At 38.4% G+C, this 21,116-nt stretch overlaps 2 protein-coding genes and 1 pseudogene across 3 annotated transcripts in view; 1 reads left to right on the top strand and 2 right to left on the bottom strand.

Annotated features, from left to right (window-relative positions):
* The window catches only part of EFHC2 (EF-hand domain containing 2), a 257,879-nt gene that overhangs the window by 188,277 nt on the left and 48,486 nt on the right, over positions 1-21,116 (bottom strand). The window lies entirely within an intron of this gene.
* On the top strand, positions 4,889-7,915 carry LOC114505428 (putative deoxyribonuclease TATDN2). Its single transcript, XM_036016316.1, is given in 3 exon segments — positions 4,889-5,196; positions 5,199-5,998; positions 6,000-7,915. Coding segments are annotated over 3 exon segments (1,857 nt in total). The 5' UTR covers positions 4,889-5,138; the 3' UTR covers positions 6,999-7,915.
* LOC114505427 lies at positions 11,828-14,519 on the bottom strand (annotated as a pseudogene).

The raw sequence follows: 21,116 nt of genomic DNA on the forward strand, positions 1-21,116 counted from the left end.
CATATACCATGCTCATGGATTGGAAGAATTAATATCATCAAAATGTCCATACTACCCAAAGCAATTTACACATTCAATGCAATACCTATTCAAGTACCAATGGCTTATTTCACAGACATAGAACAAACACTTCAAAAATTTATATGGAACCATAAATGACCCTGAATAGCTGCTGTAATTCTGAGAAAGAAGAGGGATCACAATACCTGACACAAAACTATACTACAAGGCCACTGTAATCAAAACAGCCTTGTACTTGCATAAAAACAGGCACATGGACCAATAGAACAGAACGGAGATCCCAGAAATAAACCCAAGTCTCTATGATCAATTAATATTTGACAAAGGAGGCAGCAACATAAAATGGAGTAAAAGTAGCCTCTTCAACAAATGGTGTTGGGAGAACTGGACAGCCACGTGCAAAAAAAATGAAACTCGCGCACCAACTTACACCATATACAAAAATAAATTCAAGGTGGATAAAAGACTTAAATATAAACCGTGACATCATAAAGTCCTAGAGGAGAATGTAGGTAGGAAAATCTCAGATATTTCACACAGAAACTTTTTTACTGACATGTTCCCTAGGGCAAGGGACATAAAGGAAAGAATAAACAAATGGGACCTCATCAAAATAAAAGGCTTCTGCACAGCTAAAGAAAACAGTATCAAAATTAAAAGAGAACCAACTGTATGGGAAAACATGTTTGCCAATGATACCTCAGACAAGGGTTTAATCTCCAAAACATATAAACAACTTAAATGACTCCACTCTGAGAAGACAAGCAACCCAATTAAAAAATGGGCAAAGGACTTGAACAGACACTTCTCCAAGGAGGACATACAGAGGATCCAAAGACACATGAAATGATATTCAATATCACTAGCTATCAGAGAGATGCAAATTAAAACCACAATGAGATACCACTTCACACCAGTCAGAATGGCCATCATAAACAAAGCAACAAACAACAAGTGTTGGAGAGGTTGTGGTGAAAAGGGGACTCTAGTGCACTGTTGGTGGGACTGCAGTCTGGTACAACCACTATGGAAAGCAGTTTGGAACTTCCTCAGAAAACTAAAAATGGATCTGCGTTTTGACCCAGAAATTCCACTGCTGGGACAATATCCTAAGAACAGTAAAACACCAATTCAAAAGAACCTATGCACCCCGATGTTCATAGCAGCACAATTTACAATAGCTAAGTACTGGCAGCAACCTAGATGCCCATCTGTAAATGAATGGATCAAAACACTATGGTATATTTACACAATAGAATTCTATGCAACAGAAAGAAAGAAGGAGCTCCTACCCTTTGCAACGGCATGGATGGAGCTGGAAAACATTTTGCTAAGCGAAACAAGCCAGGCAGTGAAAGACAAATACCATATGATCTCACCTTTAACAGGAACCTAAACAACAAAACAAAGAAGCAAGCAAAATATAACCAAAGACACTGAAATAGAGGACAGGCTGACAGTGACCACAGGGGAGAGTAGAGGGAATTTCAGGGGACATTGGGAAGGGTTCACGGGAACAAACTTAAAGGACACATGGACAAAAACTAAGGGGAGGGTGGTAATGGGAGGGAAGTGGGGAGGGATGGATGGGTGGGCTGGAATGGGAGTAAAAGGGAGAAAACTGTACTTGAATAATGATTAAAATAAAATTTAAAAAAAGATATTTACAAATTAAGAAATAAGAGCAAATATATAATCTCATACCATTTCCTACCACCAATATTTTAAGAGTAATTCCTTTACAAGATTAAAAAGCGTGTGCTTTAAAACAGTCTAAATTTCAGCATTATACTTAATTAAATAATTTGTCTACACAATCAGGAGTAGAACAAAAATGCTCCTACCAACATCTTTATTTAATATTGTTTTAGGAGTTCTAGACAATATAAGAAGGTATGAAGTGAAAATATTCATAATAGAGAAACAAAAGTATCACTAAAAGCATATAAAATAAATAATGGCATAGGCAAAGGTTGAAAACAAAGAAAAAATAAAAGATTTCAGCATAACCACAAGTGAATCAAAAATATTTTTATGTACTAGCAATAACTCACTTAAAATACAGTGAGAGGAAAAATCATGTTCACAGTAGAATAAATATTATAAAGCACTTAAAATTAGTTCTAATGAAAACTCTGTGACCCTGATAAAACTCTAAAAATATTTACTAGGAGATAGATAAGAACTCGACTAACAGGATAAATAAATTATATTTCAAGTAAGCAGACTAAAATACCATATTTCAAATGGATATTTCATTGCTATGTTGGAGGGAATTGAAAAAAAAGAATAACTCTAAGTTCCTCTGATAAAATAAAAATGTCAGGGTTTTAGACATAATTATGAAAATTAAGGGTAATATAGGAGACCTAACTGTCCCAGACTTCATAGCTTACTATTATATAATGGTTCAATTATTAAAATAGTGCTGTACCAGAGTAACAAGAGACATACTACTATGTGGAAAAGACTAGAAGGTCTGAAAACAGACTCTATTACATATAAGAATTCAATACCTGATGAAAGAGAAGTCACATATCAATAAGTGAAAAACATACTAAGGTGGAAAAGGGTCAATGTATATCCCTACCTAAAATAAATTATAAGCCAAGATAAACACCAGGTGAATTATTAAATATACCATATCAACCCCTTTTACCCTCCAAAAATACAATTATAAATGTGTCAAAGCCTTGAAAGGATGATTATTCTAGACTTGGGAAAACATTCTGTGAAGCAGAAGAAACAATAAGCCAACATGGAGTCGCGTGCCTCCAAGACAGTAGGACTTAATTTCAGTTTCAGCCCCTCCCAGGAAGGTGACCTTAAACCAATCAGTCTAAAATTTTCTGACTAACACCAGTGAGGTAATATGCCTAATTAGACTCCCACCACCATCCTCCAAAGGCAGGTCACCTTGTCTAAAACAATCCTTTCTTTTTTTATGTAATAACTTTGTCCTGCTTAGTTTCTGCCTATAAAAACCTTCTATTTTGTACTTCTTGGAGTGCCTATTTAGTAGGTGGGATGCTTTCCAATTCATGACTTGTTCAATAAAGACAACTAGATCTTTAAGTTTATTTAGTTGAATTTTTGTTTGTTAAAAATACTAATAAAATTTTAGAAAATATGGCATGTTTAATTCATTTTATTATTTTTTTAAAATTAGCTTTTAAAACATCCTAAAAAAAGGCATGAAAAAGAACTTAAAATTCAGGAGCATGTCCATAAATAAAAGGAAAGTATTCACTCTAAAAAATTACCAAGTAAGTACAAGTTAAAATAACGGTGAGTCACTGGTTTTGTTTGTTTCTCTTATTAAATGGACCTCATAGGATTATTCATCATGGATGGGATGTTAAATTACTACAATATTTCAGGGGAAAAGTGGTTTTATCAGGAGACATTTTAACTTTCCTACACTTCTCAGGAACTCCATTTCTGGCCAAATACCCCAAACAAAAATCCCAAAACATGGATAAACATGTGCAAAGATGCACTTTGCAGCATTTTCTTTCATTAGAGAAAAACCTCAAGTGAAAGAACTTAAAAAAGTTTTTCAAAATAATTTGGTGAATTATGGCACATCTATGTACTCCTGGATTATGATGAAGACAGTAGAGTGATGTTTTTTTAAAAACTATGTGGCAATAAGAAAAATATTTAGGATATGTAGAAATATTGAGTGAAAAAAACCAGGACTGAAAACAGTATCATACTACATTTTGAAAGCATGTATATTTAAATTGTTTTAAAAACTGTAAATACATTTTCAGAAAACAAGATAGGGAAAAGGGAACAAACGACAAACAATGATGGCAGCTCCAAGGATAGACTGACCTGAGATGCAAAAGCTCCTTATACAGGGCTCCTCACTGCATCTCTCCCTTCCGCATTCCACATCCCAAGACCCCAGCCCTCAGCCCAAACCCCCGCACCCCATCAGCCCTCTGCCCACCCCCTGCCCATCCCCTCACCACCATCCACACCCCCTCAACCCTCTTTCCTCCACCTTCCACCCACCCCCAGCCCTCCACCATGCCACTCCAGCCCTGCCCTCTGCTCCGCCCTCCACCACTCCGCCCTCCTGCCACCTCAATAGCCACCCATACCCACACCCTATTCAGTTGAAGGAAGTGCTTCATGTAGAGAGGACTGGTGGGTTGGGGGAACTGTGCCTTGTACCCTCCCACCTCGGCTCTGGAACTGGATTTGGCCCTGCCCTCCGCCCTCCTGCCACCAGGATAGCCACCCCTACCCACAACCCCATTTGGTTGAAGGAAGTGCTTCACGTAGAGAGGACTAGTGGGTAGGGATAGCTGTTCCCTGCACTCTCCCATCTCTGCTCTGGAACTGGATTTGGCTCTGCCTTCCTGTACAACCTCCGTGGCCTCTATGCTAGATGTCCAGCTCCAGGGTGCTCTGTGTATGGTCTCTAGACTACCTGTAGTCTTTACAAGAGCTTTGAAATCTCACAAAGACCTTCTATGCTAAACCACGTGGAAAAGCTTTATAATCTCACCCCTACCCATCCAGAAATGCCTTAATACCTGGAAGTACTCTGATATACCGTAATAGCTTTGGACAAAAAAGTGCTAAGTAATATTGGAAGTACGCCATAGACTTGGATGTCAGACTGAGCCTTCAGTAAATCTTCCAACCTTGCAACTTCTTGAAAGCACTGAATCACAAACTCAGTGCAGGGTCTTTGATATCTCTGGAAAAGTGAGAACTATGACAGACAAGTGAAAGAAAGGGGGCCAATCTTTAGGCCTTTGGAGCATCACAAAGTCAAACACCACAGGAGTGGTACAGAGGTAGGGTCCCCAAGCAAATGCAAATGCCTCTAGGAGCCCAGTGATGTGGCCCTTTGTAGCTGGCCACCTCATAGCTCTGAATCACATTCAGGAGAAGCCAGCATCCCTGAGTGTCTGAAAGCCCAAAGGTTTTCTAGGGTTTATCCCACCAGGGAAATTCCTTTGCCTCCAATTCCTCGGGCCCAGGTGCAGATGAAGCAGCACCCAAAGACTGCCTGATTCAGAGCACTCTGGATTCCTTTTGTCTTTGAAATCCTTTCGGTGCTGTCCCCTACAAACTCCGCCAGCCCCTTTCTAGAAATGGCTTCTCTAAAGGATGCATACAGCTTACAAATTAATTCCAAATACAGTTCCCATAATCCATGAACTCTAAATTTGTAGCCAAAACCGAGGCTCAAAATGGTAACAGTGAGGAAACAAACAAGGTCCAAAGAAATGAAAGTAGAAAGAAAGACCAAGGCTCTTCAGTCACCTATGGGTTAGCTATCCATAGCACCTTGGTGAAATCAATGCCAAAAGGAAAGGAGGAGGCTGCTGCTACTATAAAACCGAGTGCTAGTGAGCATCCCAATCCTGGAGAAAGACCAGCTAGTGCTGTCACCTTTTCTGTTACCCAGAAAAAAAAAGTGTCAGCCCCAGAGGTCAGGGTGAAGGAAAAAGTTCTGCCAAATATCAGCAACTTCTATGACAGAAAAATACTTGTAGATCCTCAGGAGAAACCCAGTGAGAAGCCACTTGATGACTCAAAAGCAGTCATCTTTGAAAAAGGCTCTCCCACCCTAAAATTTCAAGGCAAATGTGACTCTTATTCAGAAAACCAAAAGCATGAAGAAAGGGGTGTGTTGAGTAAGCACCCCTCTTCGGGAAATGACTGCTCTAATGTGGTTAAGATTTCTGCATTCAGATTCTCTCAGGAGGAGCCAGACTCATTGAGTCTCCCAAGAATTTTAAAGCCTTCATCCTTCACCACTGACCATGTCACGTACCAGCCTCCTTTGTACAGTGGTCCTTCACATGACAATGTCAGCTACTGGACCAACTGTCCTATGCCTTTTCACTCTCTTTCCATGGGCAGCAGCAACAACAATACATCCCAGGCTGGGAAGAGAAGCTGGAGCTTCTTGAGTAGTTATTCCTCCAGCTCTACAGTACACTCCCAAAAACTGGTCCAGAGATCTGAAGGCAGCAAACAAAGGTCTTTCCCAGAATTCTTGTTCACTTCATTTTCCCAGAATTTCAGAAGCCATGGCAAGGGAGAAAAGAACATCTCAAGAGGAGACAACATCACGTCCTTGGGAAGGATATGCATCTAATTCCCTGCCAAGGAGCCACTGGGAACAAAGCCTGAAGAAGGGTTTCATTGATACCCATTGTCACTTGGACATGCTCCATTCCAAATTGTCTTTCAAAGGGACCTTTACCAAGTTCAGAAAAATGTATAGCCATTCCTTACCTAAGGAATTTCAGGGCTGTATCTCTAATTTCTGTGATCCTTGCACAATGAAGGATGGTGTATGGGAAAAGCTGTTGAAAGAGGATATGGTTTGGGGAGCCTTTGGCTGTCTCCCCCATTTTGTACATTACTACAATGAATATCAAGAAAGAAAGATTTTGAAAGCCTTACAGTATCCCAAGGCTATAGCTTTTGGAGAAATAGGCTTGGATTACTTTTATAAGTGCAGTACACCTATCCCACAGCAGCACAAGATATTTGAGAGACAGCTACAGCTGGCTGTGTCTCTAAAGAAACCACTGGTGATCCACTGCCAAGAAGCTGACAAAGATCTGCTGGACATCATGAAAAAATGTGTGCCCCCTAACTACCAGATCCACAGGCATTGCTTCACTAGCTGTTATCAAGTCATTGAACCCCTTTTGGAGTACTTTCCCAGCATGTTTGTGGGCTTCACAGCAGTCCTGACTTGCACTTCTGCCTGGCAGGCCCGGGATGTTCTGAAAAAGATCCTACTAGAGCGAGTTGTCATGGAAACTGACATTCCCTATTTCCTTCCTTATGGGATTCCCAAAAGCCCTTGCCAGTATGCCCACCCAGGCCTGGCCCTGCATACAATTCAAGAGATTGCCACAATCAAAGATCAGCCACTCTACCACACCTTAGCCACCTTGTGTAAGAACACTAGTCTTCTCTACAATGTTTAAGCAGAGAGGGCAGTCAGAAGTTTTCTAAAAAAAAAAAAAACCAAAAAAAAAAACAGAGAGACATTGTCTCTCTAGGTTGACATTGTAAGACTTGCTTTGAACTCTTCCTGTGCCCCAGGGCAAGGATATATTTGGAGTTACAACATAGACTTGCTTTGAACTCTGCCTGTGTCCCAAGTGAAGGAAGTGTTCAGCAAACCCACTGGCACAGCAAAAACCAGGATAGGATGTTTTGCTCAAAACCTCTTCAGAAGACTTCTGTGCTTCTGTCTGGTATGTTATGGTACAATGGGATGGGAGGAAGGGTAAGGGGATCTTCCCTTGATTTTATCAGGGTTTTTCCTCCTAGCCAGACTGTGCCAGCATAATCAGTAAAAAAGTAAGAATTCCACTGGGTATGAGTTTGCTAATCCAAATTGCTGTTCTCTGCAGCCTAGGTTTCTGAGCAGTTGGTAAATAAGATTACTGTCCTACTTGTCTTTTAAAAGAAAGCAAGGAGTGTTGAATTTTGAAACTGAGCTAGGTGATTTGTTCTGTTTATTCCCTAAATGTATTTGTCATAGGAATTCTACAATCCATATGGGTTGTTGTTAAATTCATAAATTCAGTGGCTGTTTAATTTGTAGTTTCTTATTTCTACAGATAAACAAGCACTGGCATTTAATCTAAAAGGACATTGATTTAGATTAAAATTAGTCAGTTAATAGTCATAATATGCCAAGAAAGGCTATAGAGGAGGTTAGAATGATGGGGGCCAAACCAGTTCAATTTTAGAACAGCACTGAGAAGATGAGGGTTTTTTTAAGATTTTATTTATTTTTAGAGAGAGGGGAAGGAAGGGAGAAAGAGAGAGGGAAACAACTATGTGTTGTGGCCTCTCATGTTCCCCCTACTGGGGACCTGGCCTATAATCCAGGCATATGCCCTGACTGGATATGGAGCCAGCAACCGTTTGGTTTGCAGGCAGGTGCTCAGTCAACTGAGCCACACCAGCCAGGGCAGGAGATGAGTTTTGAATCTGAACTGAATTCCCAAATATGTGCCATTTAGGAATCCTGTTCTCCAGAAGAGTTTCAAAAGCATCAACAGGACAGAAACAGAGAAGAGCTTCAGCTCTCCACTTGCCAAACAGCTGTTCTTTCTGAGAAATTAAAATGAATCCACATTTTAAGGAAAATATTTGAGCTACAAAATTTAACTTTGCCAGCCAGAGCACACACCTAAATCCAGAAGTCCCATTATTGGCTGAGAAATATCATTTTCTTAATGTAAAATCTCTTTTACACTAAAAAAAAATGAATAAATGAAGATAGGCCCAAAATACTACAGATGTCTCTAGTTTCCTTTGTGCCCTTTTATCTGCATCCAGAAAAATCAGCTGGCTCCTTACCACTTGGTTCTCAGCTCAGAATTCCCCTTCACAGAGAAGCCCTCCCTGGCCAGCAATCTATAGGGTTCCTCTCACCTGGGAGGAAAAAATCCTTGGCCTATTGTTTTGATTTAATTATAGCACTTAGCACTGTTTAAGATTGTGTTGTTAATTTATATGTTCATTTGTTATCTTCCCCACTAGATTTTAAGTTTACAATCTTGTCAGTCTCATTCATACTGCACGTATATAACCCAATGTAAGAATAATGCCTGAAACAGAGCAGTCAGCAAAGGCTTCTTTAATTAAGATGAATGAATAACAGACTTCATTAACACCTGGGAGTTAATGACAATATTTGAAATGGGGAAGATATTAGGAGAGAACAGAAAAATAAGCCATCATATTTCTAGCACCCTTCTTTAATTCAAAAGGCAAAGCAACAATTAAAGGCCACCTATATTAGATGTCACCCATAATAAAATAAATAAATAAGGTCAAGCTCTACCAGTGACTTGACAGTTCATATTCCCTATAAATAACACTGAGTATATCATAGATTCTCCTCTCTGTTTAGAAACTAGTCTTTCGAGAAGACTTTCTAACTGGAGTGTTTCACTTCCCTTTAATACAGCAAAAGAAGTTGATACAGTGTTAAAGATGTGATTTGATTCTATTCTTTGAAGACAGACAAAAACCTTCAAAAACTAAGTCAATGTTCCTAATTAAGGTTTTTTTTTTCCATTTAATGTATACTTTCAATAGACATTGCTCAAAGTGTGTCCCTCAATCCATAGGAGCCCTTAGCTTTTCATAAAGGATTACAGAAAAGAAGTTTCCATGGACACATATTTTCAGGAAATACTGAGTTGTACAAAGTTCCACAGATTTTGTTTTAAATCTCAGGATCTTGTATGTCCTTTGATATGTTCATGTGAGCCACAAACACCTAAATGTTATTTCTCAAAGTTACTTTTAGATTAATGTGTTTAATTTGAGGTACAATTCAATGAGTTCAAGTTCTTTGGGAACATAAACTTAGGAAATGCTACCTCAGTCACACTCTCACTGTTACAATGCCCTTATAGTTTGTACGTATCTCCACTCGTCATGCTCTAATATCCTGTTTCACTTACCTTTCTAACTACATAAGATCCCTGGGGGAAAAAATGTCATTTTTCTGGTCCTAGCAAAGTGACATTACCAAGTAGGAATTTTAAAAATGGGTGTGCACAAACCGTTGCGTTTGTAAGAACACTTTCAACAAGATAAAGAGGATATATACATAATTAAAGTTATTTTCATTTCCAAAAATAAGATTGCCTTTTTATATGGAGAAAGTGCTTTGTGTGGTACTTGGTGTTTCTACTCTCCTGTTCTGGAGGTATCAGAAGGCCATGAAGGCAGCTGTTGATCTAGAAATTCAATTTGCTGTTAGTGGTCCCTGGACCATCAGTCAGTCTGGAGTCACAAGGCCTCTTAAGCCCATTAACTGACTCTCTGAACCTTGGCAGTCTTTCCACTGCACATGAATAGTTTGCTTGACTTAAATTTTAGAAAGGCAGCTATTTCTACCTTTACAGCTAAAAAGGAACAAACTGCCTACTTTGTTTTAGCAGCTGGGGGATCCTGGTGTTTTCAGTTGGTTTTATTCATACCTGTTGTAAAAATTAGTACTTGTTTATTGTAGATTTTTTGAGACTACTAAAGAGCAAAAAGTGGAGAAATAGTCTATAATCCCACTACTTAGAGACAATCACTTTAACAGTAGGAATAGCTCTTTGGCACTTCCTCTAATATTATTGGCCAATACCAGCATTGTTTTAGTCAATTTTGCTAATTAATATTTACTATAATATTCACTTCATATTAGCATAAGCTGTACATTTTACTCTCTGAATTTGTAATTTAAATATATTATTTTGTGTATTTTTGTTTGCTTTCCTTATCAAAAAGCTACAAGTTTAATTCTGTTTGTTTCAAAGAATTAACTCTTAGACTTGTTCAAATTTATTCTGTTTACCGATTTATAAAATTCTGCTTTTAAGTTTATGATTTTTCTCCTTCAGTTCTCAGATGTCTTTTAGTGTGTGTGCTTTTTCTAATGCCTTAAGTTAAATGCTTAGTTTGTTTTTATTTGGGATAGGAAAAGAATAAAGCATTTAATGCCATAAATTTGCCTGTAACTTTGCTGTATCTATAGGAATTTTATTTTAATAAAGTTTACCACTGTAAAAATAATGCATATGCATTACAAAGATACAAAAATAGGAACAGAAAGAAGTACAGAGTATTTCTACTACCTAGAACCCCCTATTTTCTTAATCTTTCCTAATGTGATAGTGATTATTTAGCTATACCAAATTATATATACTTTTAAAAAATGCATATGCTTTCACACCCATATTTACTGAAGATTAACATACCACAAAATCCCATCACCAGTCTATATACAATGTTCATGTTCTGATATAGTTTCATTTACAATCATTTTTTAAAAACATAGTTAAATATACAAAGCATATATGTTTATTAAGCAGAGTTAAAGAACATTTACAGAAAAAGGTAATATAAACATAAATTTTTTGCCCTGGCTGGTGGCTCAGTGGATTCAGCGCCAGCCTGCAAACCAAAGGGTCGCCAGTTCCATCCCTGGTCAGGGCACATGCCTGGATTGTGGGCCAGGTCCCTGGTTGGGGCACCAAGAGGCAACCACACACTGATGTTTCTCTCTCTCTCTTTCTTCCTCCCTTCTGCTCTCTCTAAAAATAAATAATCTTTGAAAAAAGGATAAACTTTTCTCTCTTGATTGTTATTTTTCATTTTTAAAGAATTGTCAGTTCAAGTATTAATTCTAAAAGGTAATACATACTGAAACTTACCTAAATAGAGAAAAGTAATATACTTTTCCTTTTTATATCCCTATCTTGCATTTGGGATTCATTGTATTATTATTTTGTCTTCCCATAAATATTTCAGATGTTTACATTCTGTTTTGAACTTTAAATTTAAAGTTTATTTCATAGTTACTTATAAGTTTGTTTCCATTGCTTATCACTAATCCTTTTATTTCATGACTTTCCCATGGTTGAACTGTTTAATTTGCTTTATAATTGGCTGGAGTACATCCTCAAACATTTTTCTTAGAAAAAAATATGTGCATGGTATATTTGTGAGGAATTATGTATCTGAGAACATCTTTATGCTGCTTTCACTAATGAATAACACTTTAGCTAAGTCTAGAATTTATGGGCCACAAACATTTTTTCCTAAAAGCAATAGACACTGCTTCATTGTCTTCTGGCATTCAATAATGCAGACAATATGATGTCAACTTCTCCTTCTTTGGGGTTAAACTATTTTTCTGTCAGAATGCATGGTGAATTCTTTGCTTTATCCTTGAAATTAACATAAAATTGCAAGGATACATCTAATCATTAATCTTTTGTTATTATCTCCGGTACATAACAAGCATTCCATCTGCAGATCTATATCTTTTTATAGTGGAGAAAGTCAGTTTTATTTTTATTATGTTCTTATGGTATGCTTAGTTGATTCAGTTGTTTTTAACCTAATTTCTAACTCTTTAGGAACAATTGTCTCTATATAAGAACACCACTCTCTGTCCAACCTTTCCATATCTGTCTCACTGCTCAAACATCTAACTTTTTCCTCTGTATTTTGGGGGAATTTCTTAAGTTTACCTTTTCCATCACTCATCCCAATTTCTCCAGTTTCAGTTTTTTCTTTACTACATATAATGCATTTTTTAAGTTTCCTCATATTTCTGCCTTCTTCCTCGAGCTACCTTTGCCTTTGACCTACAATCTCATCCAGCAACATTTTTTTATCTAAATGTTTTTATTTCAAACAAATAGATGCACCAAGCAAGTGTTTCTTTTTCCTATTCCAAATTAAAACAGAGCACAACAGGGGCAAACATCATTTGGTGGGACAGTTCCAATATGTGAACATCCTGCTACTCACTGTGGTTGGGATAACTTTTCTCATTCTTATATAAAATATTAAACTCAAAATACTAATGTTAAACAAAAGGAAATGGTCTTAGTTTCTTCTGTGAGGCAGTATGTTCTATAAATTCCAAAAGGTGGTAGAAGCACAAACACAGCCCACTCTTAAAAAAAAAAACTAAATAGTTCCAAGTAGAATTTTCCATCTCCCCTTCCCCCCATAATGAAAAATAATGCTGGGGGTCTGACACCCAGATTTGGTTTTTATCTGGCCCATTTATAAAGTGTTCCCCCATATTACTTGCATCATTAGGATTATGGATAATAGTCCATTCACTTTGAAGAGTGGTGTATCTACTCCTTCCTCCTCTTCTTGCATTCATGCTGATGTTCCTTGGAGTGACTGCTATCTGTGGATCTTTTAGACAGAGCCACTATGATGTTGGCTTCTTCTAAAAGCTCATCCAACCAAAAGGATCTTCCTCAAACTGAATGGGTCCTTCTTGACCTCCTTGCCTGTGATCTGAACCAGAAAACTCCTTACTGGGAACAAATCTGTTGATCTTTATTCTGGCTTCTAGATCATCACCAGGCATGTCTCTGTTCAGATTTTTACTGGGCCTATAGATATTCTAGGCTACCTCTTTACTGTCTCTCCAGGCTTCATCATAAACATTGTAGATTTCATCTTTGCCACCTGCAAAACCACTGTCCATACTTGGCTTGGTTGAACAGCCTTTAGTCATATTGAACTTCATTGGAAGTCCAAGGATTGGGCACACCAAGAGCAATGAACTCACTGATATCTAGATTTTCATTTCTCTGAAGTTTCAACCTCTTGTCAGGAGCTGCCTTGTCTCTTCTTGCCTGTCATGCCAGATTTCATCCCTCTCATGTGCCTCCCAATCTCTTTTCCCACATGGGTTTTGATCCCAGCTCTTCTCTCCCTGGCATTCTGGGCCATTTCCCTTAAGTTTCTCTTCTTGTTTTTCCTTTTCTTTTTGAGCCATCTTTCTCTCTACTTGAGCACACATTTTCACAGCTGCATGAGCCTCCTAGTCAGCATTGTAGAGGGCTTCAGTCAGCTTGGCAAAATTTTCATTTATGTGAGCTGTCTGCACTCCTCTTCTATCAGCAGCCCAGTGTTTGTCTAATGGAATTGTATAACCCTTTGCAATTTTCCAGTTTTAAATATAAGGAGGAATTTTCCATTTTTGTTGTTTCTTCACAGTCATCTTTTGGCTAGAATGAATGAATGATAGGTGAAGGAGGAGAAGGTGGTACCCAAGGAAATTTCTTATTAATCTTGAACCTTGAATATTCCATAATCTTTGTGTCATCCTACAAAGCAAAAGGCCACCAGTTCAATTCCTGGTCAGGGCACATGCCTGCATTGCAGGTTCAGTCCTCAGTCCAGGTGTATGAGAGGCAATCAACCAATGCATTTCCACCACCTGAATAACCCTCTGTTTTGCTCCAGAGTCGAAAGTCATTTCCTGTTCTTGAAATGGTGAATATTGGATATACTGGGCAGGAGCTGGTTTATCAGCTGCTCAAACAGGCATGGCCACAGCAACCTTCTGTGATACATATTTTTTCTAAGGCAACCCTTGCCTTTTCTGTTATCTCTTTAATAGCTTCTTTATCAAGTCTTTGCAGGTCTGGGTCATCTGCATTCATGACTTCCTTGGGAAACAGGTCATTGTACTTGCTGTAAATGACCTTGTCTTTTCACTATCCTTGTCAAGCAACTGTATTTAATTTTTCCTTCAGCATCTACCTGAATAGCCAGTACATTTGACATTGTTTTCTTTCATTCCACATCCAGTGGGCCACATAATCTCTGAAAAAGTACCTCCATCTCCAAAATCTTCTAATAACCAAGGTATCCAGCCTTTCCAGTACCTGTATGAGGGAGGTTCTTTTTGGAAGGAGAACAGTGAGGTCTGTCACGATCTCTGGGATCTTGCCTTTTCTTCAGCGTCAAGCTGGTCCTGAGATAGATGAGTAGGTACAGGTAAAAAGTTGGTGAGCACCATCTTCTTCCACTTGCTTCCCACATGAACAACCTCAGCAATATTTTAAATGTATTCTCTTGTTACATTTTCTCCTTCCAGCCTTCACTTCAGAGTCTGCTTTAACTGCTTACTTTGTTTTGTTACTTCCTTGCACTCAATAGAAAGCACAAAACAAACTTAACAGAAATATTCATTTTGCTCTGATAGATGGGTGTGGCTCACTTGGTTGGGTGTCATCCTACAAAGCAAAAGGCCACCAGTTCAATTCCTAGTCAGGGCACATGCCTGCATTGCAGGTTCAGTCCTCAGTCCAGGTGTATGAGAGGCAATCAACCAATGTTTCTCTCCCACATCAATATTTTTCTCCTTCTCTTCCTCACTAGCCCTCTAAAAATAAAATATTTTTAAAACATTCATTTTCCTGTAGAAAACATATTTTTGAAGTAAATGGGTTTTTTTCTTCCTCTGCCTCTTAAATATTATGTTCTCCATTTATGTTGCAGTCTTTTCAGAAACTTTATGTTGGGTTTCTTTGTTCATTCTTGAACAAAGAGCAACCTATCCAGGCTGGTGTTTTCCCCACAAAAGAGTAAGTTCCCTTCCCTTTCTTCACCATCTATTGTAATGTTCTGATTTCTCCTCTCAGTGGGAGGCTGATTGATAGAAATTCACATACAGTATGTTAAGAAAAGTAAGGGGGAAGCTGGGGCCTTGGATAGTTCCCTACAAGAAAAACTTCAAATTTTCCATGTAAGCATTTTATAAATTGACCTGACTGCCACTCCAGCCAGGAATAGAACGTGTGTAGCTATTCCTTTATGTGCATGCCTGTCATATCAGAGAAATGCCTTAATGCAGGGCCTGCTTTTCCCTCAGTGTGACTTATCCTGCACTTCCCAGTAACACTCTTAATCCATCAATAGCTGTGAAAGTAAGCTAAGTGGAAGCCTCTGCAGATTATGCTAACCCCCAACTCAATTCTTGTCACTTTCTTAAGAAGTGAAATTGAAAATTGGTTTTGGTATACTTCTTTAATATAATCCCATCTGCACTGTATCTAGTGGAAATCCTTCAAAATTTACAGCATGCAAATGGAACTCCTGGACTCCAACACTAACTAATATGGTTTCTCCATATTTTAAAATTTTGCAGTCATTTTAATTGGGATTGTGAAGGTGATGAGGTTTGTCTAAATATCAATACTCAAGTTACAATCTTACTCCAAATTCTCATTTTTTCTCTCACTTCTCTTTTTTTGATAAATTTATGTTCCTAAGGATTCTGTCTTTAAATAGGCATATCTTATTTTAAGAAAATTCAATTTATACAAATTTGAATCTCATTCACTTGTTGAACATAAGAGATGGTCAATAAGGTAAGTTGAATAAATGCATGGCAACAAATACAAATTATACAAAGATGACTTCCAAGTAATTTTTTGCATTATAAGTACATTAGCATCATAAATCTATTTATAGTTTATACTCAAATTTTCATGACTAAATCTAACCTATATGGACAGCATAAGCATTCAATGAATTTATTTTTACTTACCTGCTTAAGATCTAATTTTGTACTGCATAAAATGGGAAAAGATGTTGCTAGAATGCTTGAATAGTTTTCTTTTAGCTTTATCACTAATTAACCATAAGGCTGGTGCAAACCACTTAAACTCTATCTGCTGGATAACCTTTCAGCCAAAATTAGAAAATCAGTATTTGCTAACCACAGAACACTGCAGCAGCATTTAAAGGATTAAGAAAATGATGTATATATAACAGGGCTTTGAAGAGAAAATGAATGTATAAAAATACTGAATAATATATAAGCCAGTGTAGGATGCAAAGCTAGAAGCTTAAAAATACTGTCAAAACCACATCTAAAATAGTCTTTTTACACCCCTATGGAATATATTGAGCAATGCAATTAAAAAACACTTGATATTACTAAAAGAAGAAGTCCAGACCCACTGCTTAAAATCAGACTTCCTGGAAAACTAATTAGGACTAGAACAAAGGGGTCACCCTATCCAAAAGAAATCACCCTGCTAATCATGGAGCTTCACAAACTGAATAGAAAAAACTACATATTCAAATATTCAATATTAAAGATGTAAAAGAAAGACACCTACAATATAAAATATAAAGGAACTATATTTGGTAATATATATATATATATATATATATATATGAAACTTACCAACTATTATACATGTATTCACAGAGAATAACATGAGAACTGAGGTAAAAAACAACTTCATGCCATCGTTTTGAGATAGTATGTATGTTAAACAGCTGGATTCTACCTGAAAGTGTCAGGAGAAAAAGGAGCTTAGGTAAAATGACCTTTATGTTAAATAAACTCAAAGATGGATAAAAGACTTAAATATAACTCATTACACCATAAAAGTCCTAGAGGAGAACATAGGGAAGAAAATCTCAAGATATTCCACACACCAACATTTTCACAGATATGTCCCCTAGAGCAAGGGACATAAAGGAAAGAATAAACAAGTAGGACTTCATCAAAATAAAAAGCTTCTGCATGGCTAAATAAAACATCAACAAAATGAAAAGGGTACCAACTATATGGGAAAATATTTTTGCAAGTGATACCTCAGACAAGGGTTTGATCTCCAAAAAATATAAAGAACTCACATGAGTCCACTCCAGAAAGACAAACAACCCAATTAAAAAATGGGCAGAGGGCCCTGGCTGCTGTGGCTGAGTGGATTGAGCACTGGCCTGTGAACCAAAGGGTCACTGATTTGATTCCTGATTGGGACACATGCCTGGGCTGCAGGCCAGGTCCCCAGTGGTGGGGCAAGTGAGAGGCAACCACACATTGATGTTTCTCTCCCTCCCTTCTCCTCTCTCTAGAGATAAATAGAATCATTTTTTAATGGGCAAAAAACCTGAACAGACACTTCTCCAAGGAAGACACAGAGAGGGCCCAGAGACATATGAAAGGATGCCCAGCATCACTAGCCATCAGAGAGATATAAATTAAAACCACAAGATACCACTTCACACCAGTCAAAGTGGCCATCATAAACATCAGCAAACAACAAGTGCTGGCAAGGTTGTACAGAAAAGGGAACCCTAGGAAATTGCTGGTGGGAATGCAGGCTGGTGCAGCCTCTGTGGAAAACAGTATGGAATTTCCTCAGAAAACTAAAAATGGAACTGCCTTTTGACCCAGCAATTCCACTGCTGGGATTATACCCTAAGAATCCCCTCAAACCCCAATTCAAAAGAAACTATGCACTCCAATGTTCATAGCAGCACAATTTACATTAGCCAAATGTTGGAGCAACCTAAATTCCCATCAATAAATGAGTGCATCAAAAAACTATGGTATATTTATGCAATGGAATTCTATGCAGCAGAAAGAAAGAAGGAACTCCTACCCTTTTTGACAGCATGGATGGATCTGGAGAGCAGTATGCTAAGTGAAATAAGCCAGGTGGTGAAAGACAAATACCATATGATCTCACCTATAAGTAGAACCTAATCAACAAAACAAACAAGTAAAATATAACCAGAGACATTGAAATAAAGAACAAACTGACAGTAACCAGAGGGGTGGTGGGAGGGGATAACGGGGGGTAAATAGGGAAGGGTCATCAAGGACCATATAAAAAGGACACATGACAAAGCCAAAGTGGGGTAGGATTGAGGGTAGGAGGTAAGGATGGCTGGGGTTAGGGGGAGTTGTGGGAAGGAAATGGAGACAACTGTACTAGAAAAACAATAAAAAATAAATTTCTGATTGTATGCACTCAAAAATAAATACATTTTAAATAAAAAAAGATCTATAATCAAATAATGTAAGCATTTATTTCAGAAAAAAGAACTCATTAAACTCAGAGTAACCATAATTATGAAAATTAGAAAAGAAATCAATATAATTGTGGGAAATCAATAGAGAAAAATTAAAAAGCTGTTCTTTGATGAGATTCATAAAATTTATAAGCATTTAGTAAGCATAACTAAGAAAAGAGAGAGAAATTGCATCATAAGACTCTCATGGGAAACTCTGTAGTATAGCCTCTACAGTTAAGGAGTCTCTGAGGACACAGCCAGATGTGCCTCTTGTATGGCAATTTAATCAGTCTAGAGTATTCTGTGGTGAAGGTGCTCACACAAAGTTGGCAGTGTACAAGTAACAGCACAAATGGCTCAAGTAAAATTTGTAAACGAGGACTATGTTGCCTTCCAAACACCAAAATAACCAAGACAATGTTGTGGATGCTAAGAGGAACTAAAGCTATTTCTTTATATTTTGAGAAAGGGAGTGACTTTATCTTTGTCCAAAAAAAAAAAGATGTCCTTTATGTTCTCCAATAGAAATAATCTACTCTATAATTCTAGTAATTACTAATTAGATACCCAGTATGTTAGATTATCTTTTTGCTTTCAAAGCATATTACTTACATCCCACAAGTGCATCAACAGCTGAGATCACAAAATGGATACTTCATATGGAAAGATTCCTTTATCAAAACCAAAGTAATACAGACCAACCCAGTTACAGAGCGCTTGCTAACTACAAAGCTCTATGTGGGGGGTACAATACTTAATAAGTCAAACTCTTCAGCTTTAAGAATTGTACAGTCAAGTAAGGGAGATTAGACTGCATGCAAATAACTACAAAACAGGCTATGGACATCAAAATTACAACTAAAATGTAGAACAACCATCACTCAGAACCATCAGAAATGGAGCTGAATGGAAGTCTAACAACTACGGAATTGAAAAACCACATCCATTCAGACTGGTAGGAGGGGTGGAAATATGGAACAGGTTTGTCCCACATCCATGTGTGCTGGATAAAAATTCAGAAGGGAACAGGAGTGAGGAGTCTCAGACCCTCAACAGGCCCCCCAGCCCAGGGTTCCAGAGACAGGAAGGTAAGTCCCTATAACTTCTGTCTGCAAAACCCGGGAGGGATTGAGTCAATAGGAGAAACCTCTGGAGTCACAATCAGTGTTCCTATTAAAGAACCCACACACAAATTTACTCAGACTCACTCCTCCAAGCTCTAGCACTGGGTAGTAGCTTGAAAGGTTCCAGTAGCATACAGGGAGAAATTGAAGTGTCTGGCATCCAGGCAAGAGTAGTTGACAGATTTCTCCAAGACAGAAAGGAGGGAAAAGGCCTCCTTTTCTGAACCCTTTCCTGACCCCTCCCTTTTCTGGACCCTCCACTACAGAGCCAGCAGGCTGGTGCCATATGTGAAACTTCATTAATCTGGCTAACACTGTTTGCCCCACCCTGAAGATCACCAGAGGCTCCATGTGACCCAACTCTCACCCAAGCTGCTTTTCCATATGAATGGCAGGTCTTGGCTCATGCTTCACAACTTCTTAAATCCTCTCAAACAAGCAACAGCCAGCTTCAGTGAGCCCTCAGCCCCCATACTTCTTGCTAAATGGCCCCAGGCCCAGCACTAGCAGCAGCCAGCCTAGATTCACAGATTGGCTTCACCTGGGAATCTCCAAGCCCAGCAGAGGTAGCAGCCATCTTAGATTGCTTTATAGCTCAGGCAAGGTGGCCCCCAGAAAACACAGGTGGTGGCTGATCTTGGTCTGCACCACCCGGAAAACCCCAGAACCTATGCACCTAGTGGACAGCTACAGACCACACTGGAGCACCACCACCCTGCCCCCACACAGCTTATCTTCCACAGAGGGCAAAAGTTGGTTGTCAGTGGTCACAGCTAGCCTTTGCAGGTAACTGGCCTGGGTAAATCCCTCCCATTGACCTGCCAACAGCAACCAAGGCTCAACTACAAGGGGAGAGTGTATTCAGTTCATGTGAAGGGCGCACCTTGAGTACCCAGGTTGGGTGGTAGGGGAGGTTGTGCTACAGGACCCTACAGACACCTACAAAATTAGGCCACACTACCAAGACACAGAGTCAAAGCAGCTCTACCTAGTACATAGAAACAAGCACAGGGAGGCTGCCAAAACAAGGAGATAAAGAAACACAATCCAAATGAAAGAACAGATCAAAGCTCCAAAAAAAGAGCTAAACAAAATGGAGATAAGCAATCTATCAGGTGCAGAGTTCAAAACACTGGTTATAAGGATGCCTGAGGAACTTAGTAAGGACCTCGACAGTACTAAAAAGATCCAGTCAGAAATGAAGGAGACACTAGTTGAAATAAAGGGAAACTTACAGGGAAACAGCAGTGAAGTGGATGAAGCTGGGAATCAAATCAACAATTTGAAACATAAGGAAGCAAAAAACAACTGACCAGAACAACAAGATGAAAAAAGAATATAAAAACAAAAACAAACAAAAAAACCAGGACAGTGTAAGCAGCCTCTGGGATAACTTAAAGCATTCCAATATTCTCATCTTAGGGGTATCAGAAGGAGAAGGGAAAAAAAGCAAGAAATTGGAAATCTATTTGAAAAAATAGTGAAAGAAACTTCCCTAATTTGGTGGGGGAAATAGACATGCAAATCCAAGAAGCACAGAGTCCCAAACAAGATGGACATAAAAAAGCCTACTCCAAGATACATCATAATTAAATGCCAAAGGTTAATGATAAAGACAGAATCTTAAAAGCACCAAGAGAAAAGAAGTTAGTTACCTACAGGGGAGTTCCTATAAGACTGTCAGCTGATTTCTCAAAAGGAACTTTGCAAGGCTAGAAGGAATTGGCAAGAAATATTCAAAGTCATAAAAAGCAGGGACCTACAGCTAAGATCACTCTACCCAGCAAAGCCATCATTAAGAATCGAAGGGCG

The sequence above is a fragment of the Phyllostomus discolor genome, chromosome X (genome assembly GCF_004126475.2).
Source record: "Phyllostomus discolor isolate MPI-MPIP mPhyDis1 chromosome X, mPhyDis1.pri.v3, whole genome shotgun sequence".
NCBI lineage: Eukaryota > Metazoa > Chordata > Mammalia > Chiroptera > Phyllostomidae > Phyllostomus > Phyllostomus discolor.